Raw genomic sequence first — 18,273 nt, forward strand, 5'->3', positions numbered from 1 at the left:
TCGGAGCTCGCAGATGGTGATCTGAGCTCGCCGATCGGACTCGCGGATGGTGATCTGAGCTGGTGATCGAAGAGGTAGTTGATGGAGAGGGAGAGGGAGAGTCTGAGAGATGGGTTTAGAGAGAGAGAGAGAGAGCAAAAGTGAGAAATGAGCTGGGAGAGAGAGAGAGAGCGGTAATTTAAGAGGTAGTTGGGGGAAAATAATAAAATATTAAAGAAAATTAATTATTTAATTAAAAAGGATGGTAGGATAGATGAACTGATGTGGAGGTTTTGTAAAATTAAATGTGTAAAATAGAAAAAGTGAGTTTTTAGTGTAAAAGTGAATGTGTAAAATGAAGGAGCTGGTGTGGATGCTCTAAGGAGTAAGGATTCCATTCCTCTATTATCGCCAAACAAAAGAATAGTAATAATTATATTTTAGTTAAGCTGGTGGTGCATGCAGTCCTATGTATATCTTTTTTACTTTTTGATGCACTAAAGCAGGCCCTATATATCTTTGCCAGCCTTCTATGTACTAAGTAAGTTAGCCCAACATGGATACACTGTGTGATTATGGAGGACACATTGTTGAAGCACTAAACGTCAATGTTTATGGAAATGGCACTCAAGCCCTAGTTCTGGCTCATGGGTTTGGTGCAGACCAGACTCTATGGCACTATCTGATCCCTTACCTTGCATGCTACTTCAAGGTTGTGGTTTTCGACCTAGTTTTCTCTCCAAACGTAAATCCTGACCTTTACAATCCCAAGAAGTACTCCAATTTCAATGGTTACGTCCAAGACTTGCTGTGCCTTCTTGATCAACTCAATGTGAATAAGACTATTTATTTGGGTCACTCCATGTCAGCCATGATTGGATGCATCGCCGCAACTAAGAGACCAGACCTCTTTGAACACCTTATCTTACTAAGTGGCTCTCCAAGGTGGTTCTCTCTCTCTCTCTCTCTCTCTCTCAATAGATTCATATTTATTTTTCTTTGATACTATAATATTTATCCGTATTTTTCTCTCTTCTTGTGATTTTACGAAATTCAATGACCTTCTTCTTAGGTATCTTAGGAAAACTTGGATTTGATTTCTCCTTCCCTAGTTATTGTAACAATTAAAGTAAATTCAAAATTCTATAAAAAATTTTCAAAACTATAATTTCGGTTCTGGTATAACGTCTTTTTTTTGCTTGGTTTGCTTAAAAAATAAATAAGTATTGCAAAGTACGAGTCTACTTAACAAAAAAAAAAACCCTAAAAATTGTACTTAAAAAACTAAATTTTTTGTCAAGAGCCAAGTCCTAGGCCTAAGGCCCCGCCACAACAAAAAAAAAAAATCCCTTCAAAATTTTATAAAATTATATATATTGATTGTGCACTTTTTTATTTATTTATTAGTGACGTTAAGGATATCACAAATTTTATTATAAGCTTAGAAATTGGCACATTAATGATCATAAAAAAGTAATTTTAACATTCATTAATTAGGTTGATGAAGTTTATCAAAGAGTCATTTTTACATTATATTATGAACATTTTGTAGTACTTTTAGCGCATTTTTTCTTTTCATTTCTATCAATACTCCAAAAGTATGAGACCAATAGAAATCTAACCCAATTGAAATTCTAAAATTTTGAGAAAAAAAATGTTACAAATGTATTAAATCATCAATTAAATAAATTTGTTTAATTAATATTTACCTATTAAAAGTCTTATAAAATTTTTAGCCTTATATCCCATCCCAAATAATGTTAGTCGTTGGCTACAGAGATAGCCGTATATTGTAATTATTAAGATCAAATAAAAAAAACCACCTTTAATTTGTTTCCACCCTCCCCACCATGCCCTTTATTCCCATATAGTCTTTTTCATTGTCAATAAGAATGTTTTCTCTCTTTCTTTTCTCTATTTTTAACTTTTGACAGTTGTGTAGGTACCTCAATGCTGAAGGATATATTGGAGGCTTTGAGCGCTCACAAATCGACAAAATCTTTACACAAATAGATCAAAACTTTCCAAGTTGGGTTCAAAACTTTGCTCCAGTAGCTGTAGGTGTGAACAGCACAACTGCCATAGCCCAATTTCGATCCAGTTTGGGGAGAATGAAACCAAAGACTGCACTTAGCGTGGCTAAGACTGTGTTTCTAAGCGACTTGAGATGGGTTCTGCCAAAAGTTTCAGTGCCTTGCACCATAATCCAATCCAAAAAAGATTTTATTGTTCCGAAATTCGTTGCGTTTTACATGGAAAGAAAGCTTGGTGGCAGTGCTAGGGTAAAGATATTAAAAACAAGAGGCCATTTTCCTCAACTTACAGCTTACCATTTGCTTCTGAAAGTGTTGAAGGGGGTTCTATTTCTAAAAGGATAAACGGTTTTGTACAAACGAAGAAGTTGGATTTCAAGTTGAATTTTAAGAGGTGAAAGTGGGGATATCGGTTTCAGACTTTGCTAAGGTTAAAAAGAAATTATGCTAATGTTGTATCACAAGCAGTTATAAGGGAAAAGTATGTACTATATATTGCATTTAATTTTGCAAAACTCCTATTCCACCACCCATTAACACATCACTCTTTTTCTCAACAAATTTTCTCATTTTTATGATATTAAATATAAACTAGCCTTATTGAAGTGCGTGTGATAAGGCTCTTTTCTTTGGTTTAGTGTTATATATTTCTCATTTATAAGGTTATAGAGTTATCTATTTGTAATATATATATATATACTAGCCTCATCACACGCGTTTCGCGCATGCGATGAGGCTTTTTTTTTTAGAAATGATATGTCCACAACATTTTTACAACATTTTTACAACAAATCCTAAGTAGCAGGATGTTACTGGTTGTTATTATTGGAGCAAAAAAGTAATCTTAGTGTTAGGTTCAAATTTGAACCAATAACAACTAACCACCTATGATTTGTTGTAAAAATGTTGTGGACGTAGCACCTCTTTTTTTTTTTGTTAGTGGTCCTATTTTGTAGAAAAAAAATTGTGTTTTTTATTTTATTTTTGTTAGTGGTCTTATTTTGTAGAAAAAAAAACTGTGTTTTTTATTTTATTTTATGTTCTCTATATATTGAAAGGATTTAAAAAGTTAGTTATTATGTTTTCAACTTACAAAAATACTCCTAATTTAATTAACTTATTCTTATTCCTAAAAAATAAAAAATAAGGTTAAAATTGTAAATCAACAAAAACTAATAACAAAAAAGTGAAAAAATAAATTTTTTTGTTAGTGGTCCTTTTGTAGAAAAAAAAAACTGTGTTTTTTATTTTATTTTATCTTCTCTATATATTGAGAGGATTCAAAAAGTTAGTTATTATGTTTTCAACTTACAAAAGTACTCCTAATTTAATTAACTTATTCTTATTCCTAAAAAATAAAAAATAAGGTTAAAACAGTAAATCAACAAAAACTAATAACAAAAAAGTGAAAAAATAAAAATTGTCCATAATCCCCACTTTCTCCTAAAAAAAACCATCCCACCTTCTAAAAAAAACTACCCTACGATTTTCTATTAAAAAACGCCTATCCCAAGTTCTGTAAAAAAAAAAAAAGACTACTCCACCTTCTTTAAAAAAACTCACCCACGGTTTCCTTAAAAAATTTAAAAAAAAAAAACTGCCACATATCACATAAAAAAGTAAAAACTAATATATATCATTTTTATTTTGAAAAAGTAATTTAAAAGTAGACAAAGTAATTGAAAACTTTACAGGAGAGTGGTCCTGTTTTTTAGGCAATGTTTTAGTAGGAGTTAGAATTGTAGTTTTACCGGATTGTGCTTTAGTTTTGTCTCTACTTAAACCTAGGGGTGTAGGGGCATTTTTGAACTAAAAAATGTAAAATCCAAACAGGGAAGCCCCTTAAATAATAGTATAGATATATATATATATATATATATATATATATATATATATATATAGTTGGAAAAGTACATACACAGTATAATTCAATTGACAAAGTAGTATATAATGAACTAATTGAAGTCGCAAATCTACTTATGATGAAGGCCAGAACCAATTCTGATACCAGAGAAGCAACGGTAATTCTCATTGTTGAAACATTATTATAGTTCTTTTTGTTGTTCTAGAACAATGAATTGAGATTTTACGACAATAAATATTGCATACATTTTTGGGAGAATAACTTAAGTGTATGAACAGTTATTTAAAGACGCTCCAAGAATAGTGTTTTTTTTTTTTTTTTTTTTTATTTATAAGATGATGGAAGAAGCAGAGCGGGGAGGAAGGGCAATGGGAGAGATACAAGATGTAGTTATTGAATTTCGATAGAAGTAGGAAATAGTGGAGAGACAAGCAAGTTGTAGTTATCTTATTGTATTTGGCTAGAAGTAGGAGGCTATGTCAGTGGGAAGTTGTTTTTTTAACGTGGGTTGGCAATATGGATAATAGTGTGTTTTGAATTTTACAGCTGTGTGGCCTATTTTTAAGGGCAAAGGATATTAGCAAGAAAAATTAACTGGGTGTAGTTTTTTTTTTTGGATAAATTGCAAATTATTCTTCTAAAATTGGGGGTGTTTTACGCACTGAAATTTCAGAATTTGAATTTAACCTATTGAAATTTGGGGCGTTTGGGTTTTACATCATGATATTTCAGAATTTTGATTTTATCCCTTAAAGTTTGGGAGTGTTTAGATTTTACACTCCTAAATTCTAAAACTTCAAGGCGTAAAATTCAAACACCCCTATACTTTGGAAAATAAAATCCAAACATCTCTAAAATTTAGGAGGTAAATTACAAATTTTGAAACATCAGGGTGTAAAATTTAAACACTCAAACTTCATGGAATAAAATCTAAATTATAAAATGTCAATATGTGAAATCCAAACGCTCTCAAACATTAGGGTTGTAATTTGCAATTTACCATTTTTATAATTGAATTATTAAATTTAAATTACTTATATACCCTAAGTTATTTATATATCTACAGTAATGTTTCGTAAAGGTTAAGGGTTAACTTTCTGAATTTAGTCATCAGATAACTATCATGTAATCAACTTTTCGAATCCTCCATCCTCTTAATATGTAAAAACAAATATTAATATCTATACAATATTATATAATAATGGAGGTTGGACTATTAATTTTGATTTATTGTCTTTTTAGTTTTCTTCTGTTCATACATTATAAATTGAAGCTATCTTTAAAAGAAAGTTTTCTTCCCCATCATTCTTCCAACTCTTAGTCTACATTACTCCAAGGTCAACTCTACTATATAAGCACGCGAGACAATTGCCTAAGGACCCCAAGTATTTATATCTATACTACCATTTAAGAGGTTTCCTCGATTTTGACTGATTTTTTTTTTTTTTTTTGGGTTCAAAATACCCATATTTTCCTAAGTTTAGGTAAAGACAAAACTAAAGGACAATAAAGTAAAAATATATCTTTAACTCCCACTAAAACATTGCCTACAAAATAGGATTACACTCCTACTAACCCACTTATTCATAAATAATCTTCACGTTTAACCATTTCTCTTTCTTTAGTTTTTTAATTGGCCGAATTTTTTTTTTTAAACCCATTAAAGTTTTTTTTTTTAAATTTTAGAAACCCACATTAAAAAGTTACTATTTTTTGGGTAAAACTTAAGTATTTGCATCAATTATAATTTAGAATTACTACATTTTTCAATTACAAAAGACCTAGGAGTGCGGTGAGTATTATGCGTTTATACAAAATATTAAAATTATAATTAATGCAAATTATTAAATTTTACCTAGAAAAAATTGATACAAATTATTAAATTTTACCTAAAAAAAGAAAAGAAAAGCCTCAAGAGGCTAGTTAACCAATAAAGGATGTATCTTGTCTTTGAAGAGTATTAATTAAGCCTCTATTAGTTAATAGATTAAAATTAATGTCTTAGAAATAAAAAAGCTAAAACAAAGATACTACAATTTTTTTCAACCATCTAATAAATGATTTGATAATGAATATGATTAGTACCCCTAATAAATGATTTTTTTTTATTGGTAACACATCACTTTTATAAATTTTTTTTAAAAAAAACATAGGAAAAAATTTCAATTCATTTAAATGTATAACTAACTGTTGGTTTTCTTTGTGGTAGTTTTAGAGTGTAGAACTCAGTCTTCCACACATACAGATCAAAAGCTAGAAAATCACTCCCTCTCTCTCTCTCTCTCTCGATAAAACAAAATTGAAATAGGTAGATAAAAACCATGAAGTGATGGTCTAGTGTGGAATGCAAGTGTGGCCTATATGTTTCATCAAGCGATGGTTTTCTTGAAAGAAATCATATTGAAAAGTAATTTGAATGGAATTTATAATACCTCTATTTTGTATTGAGAGTGTTCCCGATCTGCTTAAGATTTTTTTTTTTAACTATCCTTGAAAAATTTGTTGATAATAAATTGCTTATATTGCAAAACTGAGTAGAACGAATCTATTTATTTATTGAATTACAAATCAAGAGGACTCTCACAATTAATCAGACCGAGAGAGGAAAACATTAATCTCATGAAAATGCCTCTGCACATGCGTATGGTGTGTGTGATGAGACTAATAATTCTATTAATATCTTTGGACTGTACATGATAAACAACAAATTCGTTTTTCCTCTTTTCTTTTCTAGTTTAATTGGTGGGCTTGTCCCAAGTTACTACCAACTCCAAACGTACCAAAAAGAGCCGAGTAACCCCAATGCAAGCATTTCGTAAGCCCTGTCATCAGCCTTGTTGAGGAATATCAAAAATAGGCTAAGCCTACGGGGACAGCCAGTCGGCACAACAATTTCCCTCTTGGATAAGGGAAATGTAGCAATCGCATTGTCTTCTAATCAAATCTCTACAAGCACTAACCAGCCCCCTTTCGAGATCAAAACTCCAGTATGCTTAAAAAGTTGAAAATTGAAACTCAGCAGAAATGAGAAGCTCATAAAAATCAAGCCAATGTACTCTCAACGTATTCCATTGCCTTTCTTTTTACAGATTCAATCCTTTCTTCATCCCCATGAGACTTCTCATACTCAAGATACTTCTTGAATAAGAACTGCAAATCCAAACAACGAAACACCCATGTAAAACTATAAAAGAGGCAAGGCCAAAAGATTAGTATAGATTATAAAGATTGTACATCTGCAAATCCAAACAACGAAACACCCATGTAAAACTATAAAAGAGGCAAGGCCAAAAGATTAGTATAGATTATAAAGATTGTACATACTTTCATCTTTTTAGTCGGGAGGCTCAAACTGATTGCCCTCTCAAAGAGTGCACGTATCACATCCACATCTCCAAGCCGAATCTCCTGCCAAGTTTAGCACAAGAATGTATGTTAGACACGTCCCAACAATAAAAGAAAATAGAATGATATATGTTGAGAAGGAAAATTTACTTGATCAAGATAGATGCTCCACAAGTCTGTTCTCTTTGGGTACTCCCGCAAAATTCCTTCAAACATGGACCGTCCTCTGTCAGGTACCCCGCATTTGAATTCAAGGATAGCTGTCTGTGAGATGAACTTGATATGCTTATGCCGGGGAAGGCTTAATAAAGCACGATTCACAACAGGCTGGATCGCATCCTTTGTTTGCTTCAAGATCCTTTGCACCCGTCTTAACCAAACCTGAAATTTCATAAAATATAAAATTTAGATACTTAGATAAAGGAAAGAAAATTATTGTAGGAAGCACTAAAAGTACCTTGCAGGAATGCTTGTACTTCTTGACCATTTTGTCGAGAAGCTCGTCAGTTAATTTATGTTGCTCAGTCCTCTCATACATTCCCAGGAGTGCTAGATGGACCTTTTTGGGATCGTTATATTGCAAAGCTCTTTGGAATACTTTCCTAACAGCCTCCTGAAGAGAACAAAAATAACAACAGTAACTCCATATGCAAAGTAGTGAGAATGAAAGCAAGAAGAAATAGAAAGGTTGTCATCATTCTTGTACCTCTGGAGGATTTCCATATTCATTTTCCAAATTAAAATAAGCCACCCAAATGTTGAGCTTCTCATTCTCTTCTCGAATGTTAATTATCTGCAAAGCCCTTCAAAAAGCAAAGAGCAATATTAGAGTTGAGGTACATGTAGAGCACATAAAGGAAAATACAATAACACTCTACCACACATTCCAGAAAAAGCTATTATTGTCAATTACAAGAATCTTGTTTATTCAACTATATTTTCACCAATCCTTACCCCAGGGAGTGAAGGAAAAAAACAGAGAGGGGGCAAGGGAAAGACACAAAAGGAAGAAAAATGCTGCTCCTATCAAAAACATGAAACCAAACAACTAAACTGCCTACATGATCCAATGTATAAGGTGGCTTTATTAAATTCCAAGAGTTTGACAAAGCAAAATTACAGTTAGCCAACCATAATTATCTTCTAAGACACTGTGGTTAGCTTTTTTTCTTCTTTAATTGAAGTGTTACTAACAATTGAGTGCCACTCTTATTAAAAAGAAAAAATATATAGTCAGAACCAAAGGAAAGAATTTGTCTAATTATGCACCACGAAAGGAATGTTATCAAAACAAAAGGTAGATTTCTCTGCAAAAGCAAAACTAATTGCTTTCAAAAGCAAAATGTGTATTACATAACTTTCTTGGGAGTGTTTCTGTTTGCCTGTTCTTTAACATTCTAGTAATGGATGGAGCTAGAAGGGTTTTTTTTTTTTTGAGACATCTGCCAGTGTAACCAACCAAACCATTTCCAATCTTGGTTCAAAGTTGCATAAATAAATTTAAAAAAAGAAAAGAAAAAAGATTTAACCCAGTTACTTTTTTTTTTCAATTGGTAAAGACCCCACTTACCACCCAATTCTAATTGGGGGAGGAAGGGTCATTTAATCTAGTGATCTTTGGAGAACAGGTTGCTTCTGGAAAATCCAAAGGCTAGTGATCATTTTGCTAGTCAATCTTGAATATTTATAAAACTGTTTAGGAAGCAGTACCCACAAAAGGAAACCTGTTTTTTGGCTAACACCAAAAACTTTACCACATAACAAGTTTCTGTCACTAATGTGAATAGTTGATACAGAACTCATGAACTAAAAGGTTCATATGCTTCCTTTTCGTCACACAGGGCAATTCAATTGAACCCAGCAGGACCAACTACACAAGATAACACGAAAAGAGGGTAGGTCCAAGTTCACCCTCTTGGTGGAGGCACCCCCTATCAGGGAGATGGTCAGTTTCAGATAAGCAATTGCATCTAAGAGTGCAGCACCTATGTCCAAAAACCGAAGGGCAACAAGCAAAATAGCTCAAAGAATACCTTTCAGCAATAGAACGGGCTTTCTCGACATCGGCCATAGAGAGCATGAAGGCCATGTACTTTATCCAAACAAAACTGCTATTAGGAGAGCTTCTAACCAGTTTTTCAAATTCATCAGCAGTTCTTGGTATATCATTCTCTAGTAGTCTTTCCTCAGCAGCCCTAATTTCTTGCTCCCTGATCAGTTTTGAAGTTACAATGAGTTAAAACTTGAAAATAAAGAACTAGCCCTTTGAAAACAATGGACCAGGAACTGGATTAGTGTAAGAATTGAAATAACCTCTCCTCCTTCGCTTTTTTCTTGGGGCGTCTCTTGTTCTTTTCATTTATGGTGTCTGCCTCATCAATTTGCTCCTGATTTGAACTGACTAAATTATCCATATCAGGTTGATCTATGTCATCAAGACTGACCTCAAGTGGAGGAATAGAAGCCCTTGATTCTACTTGTGCAAGAACCAGGCAGTCTCCATTTTCACCTTCAATATCCATATTTTGGAGCCCAATCAAACTGCTACCTGGAAACGTTACCAACCTGGTGTCATCACTAGAACCATTTTCTCTAATGGCTTCATCAGACTCTTGTTTTGAAGGTAGTTCAATATCATCACTGTCCTCCATATAAGCATTTTTCATTCCAAGAGATATTCTGTGTCTTTGTTCATCCACCTGATAAAGAGGTCAAAATATAGAAGATCGATGTGCAAGGACATCACTGACCAAGTAATATAACCATTAAAATCTACATGAAATCAGAGTATTCTTCAGTTGCACAATGTAACAGAGTAAGACAATAACAAATATATGATCAGTCCAATAAGGTCTAAAATGAGGTTGAACAACCCATTCACCGCCAATCAAAACTAACAAATCTGCCATATGAAATTTAAAGATAAAATATCATATCCATTTTCAATGACGGCCAAAATGAGGGAGAGAAAACTTCAACATTTCTTCATAAGCAATATGTTTACCTTTAATATCTTTGCAGTCACACTCTCTCCTACTCTGTATTTAGTTTCAATGTTGTCAATATGATCACTTGAAAGCTCTGACACATGGCATAATCCAACCTAGCCAAAGAAAGAGCACAAACACAAATTAAATACCAATTCAGAATGCATATATAACAATTTCAAGGTAAACCAAGGACTAAAAAATGCAGATTTTTCAGTCAAAAAAATTAAAAAGAGAAAGTACAAGCACTAGTATGTGATTTAAAATTAACAAGGTGCATGCACCACCAACTCAAAATAATCATGATAAGCAAGATTGGTAGGCTGTTAAACAACAGTTTGTGAAGTAACCATCATGCCTGGGACATTCCTAGCATAAGCCCAAAAAAATGACTCAGTAACCAAATATAACATGTTAACACATAGCTTAAAGAAAAAATGATGTCCTACAAAAATCCCCAGGCTTGGCCATTCTAGAAAGAACTATGAAAAGTAACCCTTTCTGATAAGACTTAAGTGAATAATTTATTCCTTACCAGATTTGTGTTGTCAATTGTGATAAACAAACCATATGATTCAATCCGCTTAATCCTCCCAGAAATAATATCTCCCATGTGGAGAGTTCTCAAATCATTAGTTTCAGATTTTTGTGCCCTGCTTGCGCCCAATGTCTTCAAGGTGACTTCAACTCGCTTTGATAAAGGCTCCACAGACAGCACCCTGTATTCAAGCTTCTTAGTACATTACTGCATCTATTCCAACCTCTACAAATCATTTTGACAATCAAGTAAAAAGATAAACAATGACTTACCTCCCAACTAGAAGCTTTCCAACAGGAAAATCTTTTTCGGGGTTGTCAACAAACCCATCAGATAAATTTGAGAGGAGAATTTTGGCATCAATCTTCCGGGAAAGCAAAATGAAACATCCTTTTGATGTAATATTCTTCACATAACCCTATTAGATCCAGGAAATAAATTTGCTAAGCTGCTAGGAGGCTTAAATCCCACAGATAAAACAAATATTGCCACCAGTTGCCAAACATATTAGACAACCTCAATTTTTACCATCCTAAAGCTGAGCAGTACAATACATTGCAAATTATTATTGGTTAAACTTACCTCATTGAACAAAGCATTCATAATGGACCATTATCAAATGATTGGAACGTAACTAACGCATAAACCCAGAAAAACCAGCTGAGACATTTACATCAATAGAAAAGAATACAAAATTAAACAAGAAATTAATAAGTGCATGTTGATCATTTACAGTAAAAGTCCCAACTTCTGCCAACCAAGCCGGGTCCTCCATTTATTTATTAGTCCTTCATTTTTCATTTGGGAATAGCCAGTCTTCTAGCATGCTATAGACAATCTGATTAGCTACATGTAATTAAGATGATGGGGACAGAGTAAGAACTCGAGTGCTTCTCAGAAAAGGGGCATCCTATGATAGTATGCTGCAAACAGACTAATTATAGATACCAATATCTCCTAATTTGCAATCAAGACAATGCACCAGAAATTGAGGCTGTCAGGTCATTGCAATCTCTAATTTAAAAATTAAGGTAGTAAGACATGAGAAGAGACAACTAGTAAAGAGAAAGTAAAAGCAATTAACTTAGGGCAAGAATTTTTTTATTTAAAAAAAAAAAAATCAGTACCTGTACAACCATATTAGGATGAAGTTCCTCAATCTGTTCAACATGTTTGCAAGCAGGATGCCTGCAAATTATCAAACATTACTGTGTTTAAATAAACAAGTATAATAATTAAAACCATAAGAGAACCACAATTTTAATATCTTATTACACGAAAGAGACAAAAGAACCCAAAGCTCTAAGAATCCCCAAATGTAAGGGAGAGAAAAATAATTAAATGCAAACCCACTTAGCAGAATCAATAACTATTGAAATAAGCCACATCTAAGCAGATTTTCATTTGATGAATGATAATTTTTCTGAATTACAAATAAAGTTCAGTCCTGAAAAAGATAACTTTACTGTTGCTGATAGCAAACTTAGAAAAGGTATAGTTCATAATCAATGCAATTCACACATCACACTTGAAACCGAGCAAGGAATTTGATAAGCTTCATTATAATTACCCATTAATATTTCAAAGCAGATACTTTCCATAAAAGTACTGGAAATAGAAAGCTTCTCATTTTCCAATATTATTATAGAATTTTTACAAATACCACCTTTGAACTTTGATGTAAGTGTCAATTTGATCCCTGTACTTTCAATCTGAACAATTAACCCCATACACATTAGTTTTGTGACAAATCAAACCTTTTGTTACTATTTTCCATTTAAGCCAACGGATTTACTTGAATAATGTGCACATAGTAATAATAGCATTTCAAATTATTGATGAATTTTTATGTGATAAATTTTTATTTTAAAAAGTATAATACTAGTAGAAGGTTCAATTTGTCACCAGCATAATGTGTAGCCAAGGACCATATAGACACTCACATCAAAGTTCAAGGGTCAAATTAATCTTGATAAATGATTGAGATACTATGTATTTTGAGTTAATCAAATAACACCCCAACAAATGAGAAATCAAACCAAACAAATTAGATTGATTAAAATTGATTTGGTTTGCACCAAAAAACAATCAGGCTTACTGCATTTTATGTATAGCTTCATAAGGAGATGGTAAAGTTAATAATTTAACCTACCTCCCACATTACTGTTATGCAATTTAGGTTATTAGGAGATAGTAAATTTAATCATTTAACCACATAATTCTAATAATAACAATGTAAACTTGTAATTTTGAAGATGCAAATAGTAATCACACAACTCACAGTGTGTTGGAGATTTCTGCAGAAGACTGACTAGGAGTGCCATCTAAAGAAAAACGTAATGACAAATCCACATGAGTGGTTCCTTTGACAGAGCGGCTGACTTCAAGCACCTTGCATTTGACAAATTGCCCTTCATGGTATCCAGATAATGGGTCAGGCACCAATGACTCCGTAAGTTCCATATAATGAACTCTACCATACAATTGAGGACCAATTTGCACGAGCAATCCACCAACACCAGAAAGTATTTTTGATACTCTACCACCTACAATATCTCCTTCATTAATATGAGCTCCACATTTCTCATTCACATGATTATCCACTTCTAAATCTTCACCGTTAGCATGTCCTTTAGAGAGAGCAAATGGACTTAGAACCAATCGTAATAGCTTTTTCTCTTTGTTAGTACTTAAAACATGTCCGGAAACAGCTTTCCCCACTGGAAAGCGTTTCTTAAATTCTTTCAGTTCACTAGGCTCACGTGCACTGTCAAGAATAAATAATTGAGCTCTTACATCTCGAGATATGGCAACCCAGACCCATTCACTATCCACTTTAAACACATAACCAGTGATGCATTGTCCAATTGAAAAATCAACATCTTCGGTCATAAGTTTGTCCCCTATGTCAGAGGATCCTGCATTCAAATTGCAACTCAGATCTCATGTATGATAATCTTTATGAACGTGGATGCAAAAAATGAAGAACATTTTTTTAAGTATATTACTGGGGGGGGAGGGGGGGACAACAACAACACTTTGGAGTACATTGACCACTAAACAAGAAAAAACATGAGGATCAGCCCTGCAAGATTAATATGTCCATAAACATTTATATATAGACGAAAGTGTATACATTAAGAATTTTTTCATGGAGCTGATGAAGGTATGATATCATGGATCTGGGTTAAGCCATACACAATGTCTTTAGCTCCAGGAAATTATAGTTGTCTCAGCTACTGAAGAGGGGGTGGAGAGAGAAGGTCTAAGTGTTTGTAATGGAATTAAACCAAAAAACAATACATGAAAGCCTCAAGCATACACCTATGACAACTATCCAGCAAGTAACAAATAGCAACGGGATCAAATTCTTTTCCCAGATCATTTAAATAATCTAATAGATATATGGTGGTGGTGGTGTTGTTCAATGGTTTCTTAATAGGGAAAAGACCATGCGGAGGAAATGGAAGGAGACAAAGGTCAATAGCTTTTACCAAGCTGATAATATATGCAATTGGGAATCAAGCCTCGTAACAAAATTTGTTGACATTAATGGGAATAGAATGTTATACCCCAGAAATTGGCACATGGCACAAGCCATACAATGCTTTATACTCCAAATGCCACACATGTAGCTAAAATGCTAATTAAGAAAATTAGAGCCAAAACAGGAAATTTTGGTACTGCAAATGCATGCCAGACAAGATCAAATGGGTGATAAAGGGGAAAATTCAACAAAAGGAATAGGTTTAAAAAAGACAACTAGAAGGAATTTATTATAAATTCTTTACCTGTAAGCATTTTAGGTTTCAAGGACAGCTCCCATTGATAGTTTCTTTTATCTGATCGATTAGCTTTTGAGACAATCCTTGCAGTCACTGTTTGCCCAATTCTAAAGTTACTAAACGGATCTTCCAAAACATTATCATCATTCACCTGCCCACAGGACTAATTAGAATCATTTATGACAAGCCAACTATGAAATGAAGAACAGATATGCAAAGGCTGAGCATATAAATATCTCAAATAACTTAACAACCATACCTCTGTTATATGTACTCTTCCATGAAAACCAATTCCAAATTTCAATTTTAGTTCAAGAGATTTAATTTCTGTAATCTGAAAAGAAATAACAGGTAACAAAGTAAGCAAATAAGTAACCCAACTCAGTCAAAATATATCCAATCAAACAAACCACTAAAAACAAAAGAAAAATAGAAACTCCCCAGTTCTATTCAGTTGCGATTTTTTAACATATAAACATGATTAGGATATCACAGATAGGCTAAAAAATCTACCTCTGCCTGAACCAGAGATCCCACTTTATAGCTAGACTTCTTTTTGGCTCTTTTTGAACTGGATGTCTCAGTGGCTTCACTCATAGAATTAAGAAGCAAAAGCAACCTCCCAGATGTTGAAGGGCTTGGAAGAGCCATTACTGTGGCAATGACACTGCAACAGGAAAACAAACTCAAGTTGCTTAAACTAATTGTAAAGCATCAATCATCAACAAATAGACAGGTAGTATTTTTTGAAAAAATATATCTTAATTAGTAATGATTGGCAATTAAACAACTAATCATACAAAATGAAACAAATTAAAATTATACAAAGACCGAAAAGAATCAAAATATTTTATAGAATGACATTTAAGGAGAGTCCCCCTTTTCAAGCCATTATGTGATTGAAATTTAGAGTAAAGGAATAAATACAGAGAACCCATAAGTCTTTGAAGAGTCTCTGGCCAATTTGCATGGCCATACGGGGCAGGAAAACTATATGAACATGGACAAAGTTTTCCTACTAGTTTGTAGGAAAATTAACATGGATACATATTTTGAAAATCTAACCGTTAGATTGCTTGTTCTTTATGTTCTTAACATGCATATCACCTTTCATTCAAACCGGATGTTAATTATTATACGATCCATAACTTATTTTTTATGCATAATTTACTAAAAACACTTGAAATTTAAACATTTGATTGATGACATAATTATTGATATTTATCTTCTTGAAATTTTGCAAGCATGGAGGATAAAATAAGAAAATGCAATCCAATGATGAATTTGTCAAAATCCACATCCAATAAAAAGATATTGGAGAGAGTTTGTAGCAATTGCCTACAAACTAGTTTGCAAGCAAACTTTGTTCAATGAACATGGCTTTAAATGATAACCCCTTAAAATCAATATTCACCTTTGTCCATTCAGAAATTGGTTCCGAGGGAACTTCTGAGTATTGTAGTCAGATACCGATGCATAACCTATAGCATAGTTACATTCTGGCACTGAAAGCACCTGGATTGGGGCATAACAAAATTCAGAAACATGGAAGCATAAGAGTACAAATGAATTATTTCACCCAGAAATTAACTTAAAGAAGAACATCAAACACTCGCCAAGTAATTCTCTTTCACAATTTCCACAATTGCATTTACTGTTTGATGCACTTCCAAGTCCTTGCATGCTTCTCTTTTGCGTTTCTGAAAAAATAATGCAACAAATTAGGCCATCATAAGGCAAAAAAACACATATACCACACCAAACACTAAAGTGGTAAAGTGCACCTAGATAAAGAGTATAGAATTTAACCTTCTTATGAGATTGGCTTTTTGAACTTCCACCTCTGTGGTCATCAAAGAACTCTGGCTTTAGAGATAAATCAACAAGGTGTTCTGCCTTAGCAACATCAAGCACTATGGCTCGAACACACGAGCCTATTTCCACAATGGCTCCACCTACTGCAAAGGTCATAACGAAATGATAAGACAACTAGGGTACAACAACAAGTACCCCAAATAACAAAAACATAAGGAGAACTTACATTGATAGTGTGTAATAAAACCAAAAACATCATGATACTTCTCAAAGCTGACAACAACTCCAACATCCTTTGCCTCCTGAATTTTTCCCTCAATGACATTGCCAATGCTAAATCCTTCAGCCCATTTCAACTCAGATCCTTCGGTGTCCAGCAATTGCAAATTAGCAATCTGGATAACAAAGAAGATGGCAAAGCTTTTGAAAGTCTACAAAAAAAAAAATCTAGCAGATATTCCTAAGACTAAGCCGATAGTAGAACATGATTACATGATAATTCCAAGTTGCCATGACCTCAAAAATATTTAAATTTCCTTTATGAGACCATAAGCTCTAGCTCAAATCGCAGGTCCTTCCTTTGCAAGAGCAAGGTGGAGGGTATGGGTCCTCGGTGCAAGACCCATGGGGTTCATGTTTAACTTACCAAAAAAGAGTTTAAACTTCCAAAACTATAAGAAGTAATAGCAGATAAGCACTATAATTATATATATATATATATATATATATATATATATATATATATATATATATATATATTTTAACTAGAAGTAAAGAACTGAGTGAGGTTGATGGAATGGAAGACACCTTGAACTCATCTATCGCAAATAAAGACCAAACAAATGGAGCTTACTTACATTTGCATCACAAGTTTTTTTTTTTTATAAGTAACAAAGAAATTTTATAAAAACACACAGCCCAGTACATAGGAAATGTACAAAAAGGCAAAACATCAAGAAACCAAATTACAATGATCTAACAACACAGGAAGGGAAATACATGAAAAAGATGGTAAAACAAGACACCATTCAAGAAGAGTAAAAAAGAAGAAAGACTTAAGCTCAATCATGGACCGTTCACGACCCTCAAAGCTTCTAGAATTCCGTTCCCGCCAAATACACCACATCAAACAGTGCGGCACAAGCCTCCAAATAACTACATTACGATGACGCCTGAATTTGCATGTCCAACAATCCAACAAATCCACTACCCTCTGAGGCATCACCCAACAAACACCAAACAAGCTAAAGATCATACTCCACATCTCAAAGGCTATAGGGCAGTGAAGGAGGAGATGATCTACAAATTCTCCACACCTTTTGCACATAAAACACCACTCAAGGACAAAAAAATGCTTCTTCCGAAGGTTGTCTATAGTTAGAGTCTTGCCTAAAACCGCAGTCCAAGAGAAAAAAGCTACCTGAGGAGGAACCTTCGATTGCAACACCATTTTCCAAGGGAAAGAACTGCCAGTAGAAAGGGAAATAAAATGGTAATACCCACTCACCTTAAGACCTTGTCTGCTGGCTGGCATCCAACAAGGAATGTCAGAACCAACACCCCGCACCTTTGTGGAGTAGATCAAAACCGCACCTTTGTGACTCTTGGTCATTCACTAAACGACGAAACTGAATGTCCCAAGAAACTCTCCCATTTACAAAGCACATAACCTCAGAGACCGAAGCATCCCTTGTCCTACTGATATTATATAGATCTGGAAACGCCTCTTTAAGCGGACGATCCCTACACCACACATCATCCCAAAACTTCACACGGGTTCCATCACCCACTTCATACCGAATGAACTTGGAAAAATTCCCCCAGCCACTTCAAATGAACTTGGAAAAATTCCCCCAGCCACTTCAAATGAACTTCCACAAACAAACACCATAAGCCCCAGGCACAGATTTTGTGCACCAACCACCCC

The 18,273-nt window shown here is 33.8% G+C and overlaps 2 protein-coding genes across 2 annotated transcripts in view; one reads left to right on the forward strand and one right to left on the reverse strand.

The window, feature by feature from the left end:
* Positions 1 to 398: 398 nt before the first annotated feature.
* Positions 399 to 2,525, forward strand: LOC142611368 (strigolactone esterase D14-like). Its single transcript, XM_075783480.1, has 2 exons — positions 399 to 924; positions 1,922 to 2,525. Exons 1-2 carry the CDS (start codon positions 536 to 538, stop codon positions 2,355 to 2,357), a joined length of 825 nt encoding a protein of 274 aa, XP_075639595.1. The 5' UTR covers positions 399 to 535; the 3' UTR covers positions 2,358 to 2,525.
* Positions 2,526 to 6,374: 3,849 nt separating this feature from the next.
* The window catches only part of LOC142610339 (rRNA biogenesis protein RRP5), a 36,790-nt gene continuing 24,891 nt past the window's right edge, over positions 6,375 to 18,273 (reverse strand). The window contains exons 22-40 of the mRNA XM_075782144.1: positions 16,573 to 16,741; positions 16,341 to 16,489; positions 16,148 to 16,231; positions 15,946 to 16,046; positions 15,045 to 15,198; positions 14,791 to 14,865; positions 14,538 to 14,682; positions 13,028 to 13,664; positions 11,874 to 11,934; positions 11,019 to 11,164; positions 10,744 to 10,927; positions 10,226 to 10,324; positions 9,535 to 9,920; positions 9,255 to 9,431; positions 7,928 to 8,024; positions 7,679 to 7,834; positions 7,372 to 7,602; positions 7,201 to 7,284; positions 6,375 to 7,026 (exon numbers count right to left, since the gene is read on the reverse strand). Coding sequence (XP_075638259.1) covers positions 6,919 to 7,026; positions 7,201 to 7,284; positions 7,372 to 7,602; positions 7,679 to 7,834; positions 7,928 to 8,024; positions 9,255 to 9,431; positions 9,535 to 9,920; positions 10,226 to 10,324; positions 10,744 to 10,927; positions 11,019 to 11,164; positions 11,874 to 11,934; positions 13,028 to 13,664; positions 14,538 to 14,682; positions 14,791 to 14,865; positions 15,045 to 15,198; positions 15,946 to 16,046; positions 16,148 to 16,231; positions 16,341 to 16,489; positions 16,573 to 16,741 — 3,243 coding nt within the window. The 3' untranslated portion in view covers positions 6,375 to 6,918. The remainder of the gene's footprint in view (positions 7,027 to 7,200; positions 7,285 to 7,371; positions 7,603 to 7,678; positions 7,835 to 7,927; positions 8,025 to 9,254; positions 9,432 to 9,534; positions 9,921 to 10,225; positions 10,325 to 10,743; positions 10,928 to 11,018; positions 11,165 to 11,873; positions 11,935 to 13,027; positions 13,665 to 14,537; positions 14,683 to 14,790; positions 14,866 to 15,044; positions 15,199 to 15,945; positions 16,047 to 16,147; positions 16,232 to 16,340; positions 16,490 to 16,572; positions 16,742 to 18,273) is intronic.

The sequence above is a fragment of the Castanea sativa genome, chromosome 9 (assembly GCF_040712315.1).
Source record: "Castanea sativa cultivar Marrone di Chiusa Pesio chromosome 9, ASM4071231v1".
Lineage (NCBI taxonomy): Eukaryota > Viridiplantae > Streptophyta > Magnoliopsida > Fagales > Fagaceae > Castanea > Castanea sativa.

Excerpts from the sequence above, each read along its gene's own strand:
- LOC142611368 (XM_075783480.1), top strand. The coding sequence starts at position 536 with ATGGATACACTGTGTGATTATGGAGGACACATTGTTGAAGCACTAAAC. Across the intron at positions 925-1,921 it reads TTACTAAGTGGCTCTCCAAG|GTACCTCAATGCTGAAGGAT; the intron begins GTGGTTCTCTCT and ends ACAGTTGTGTAG.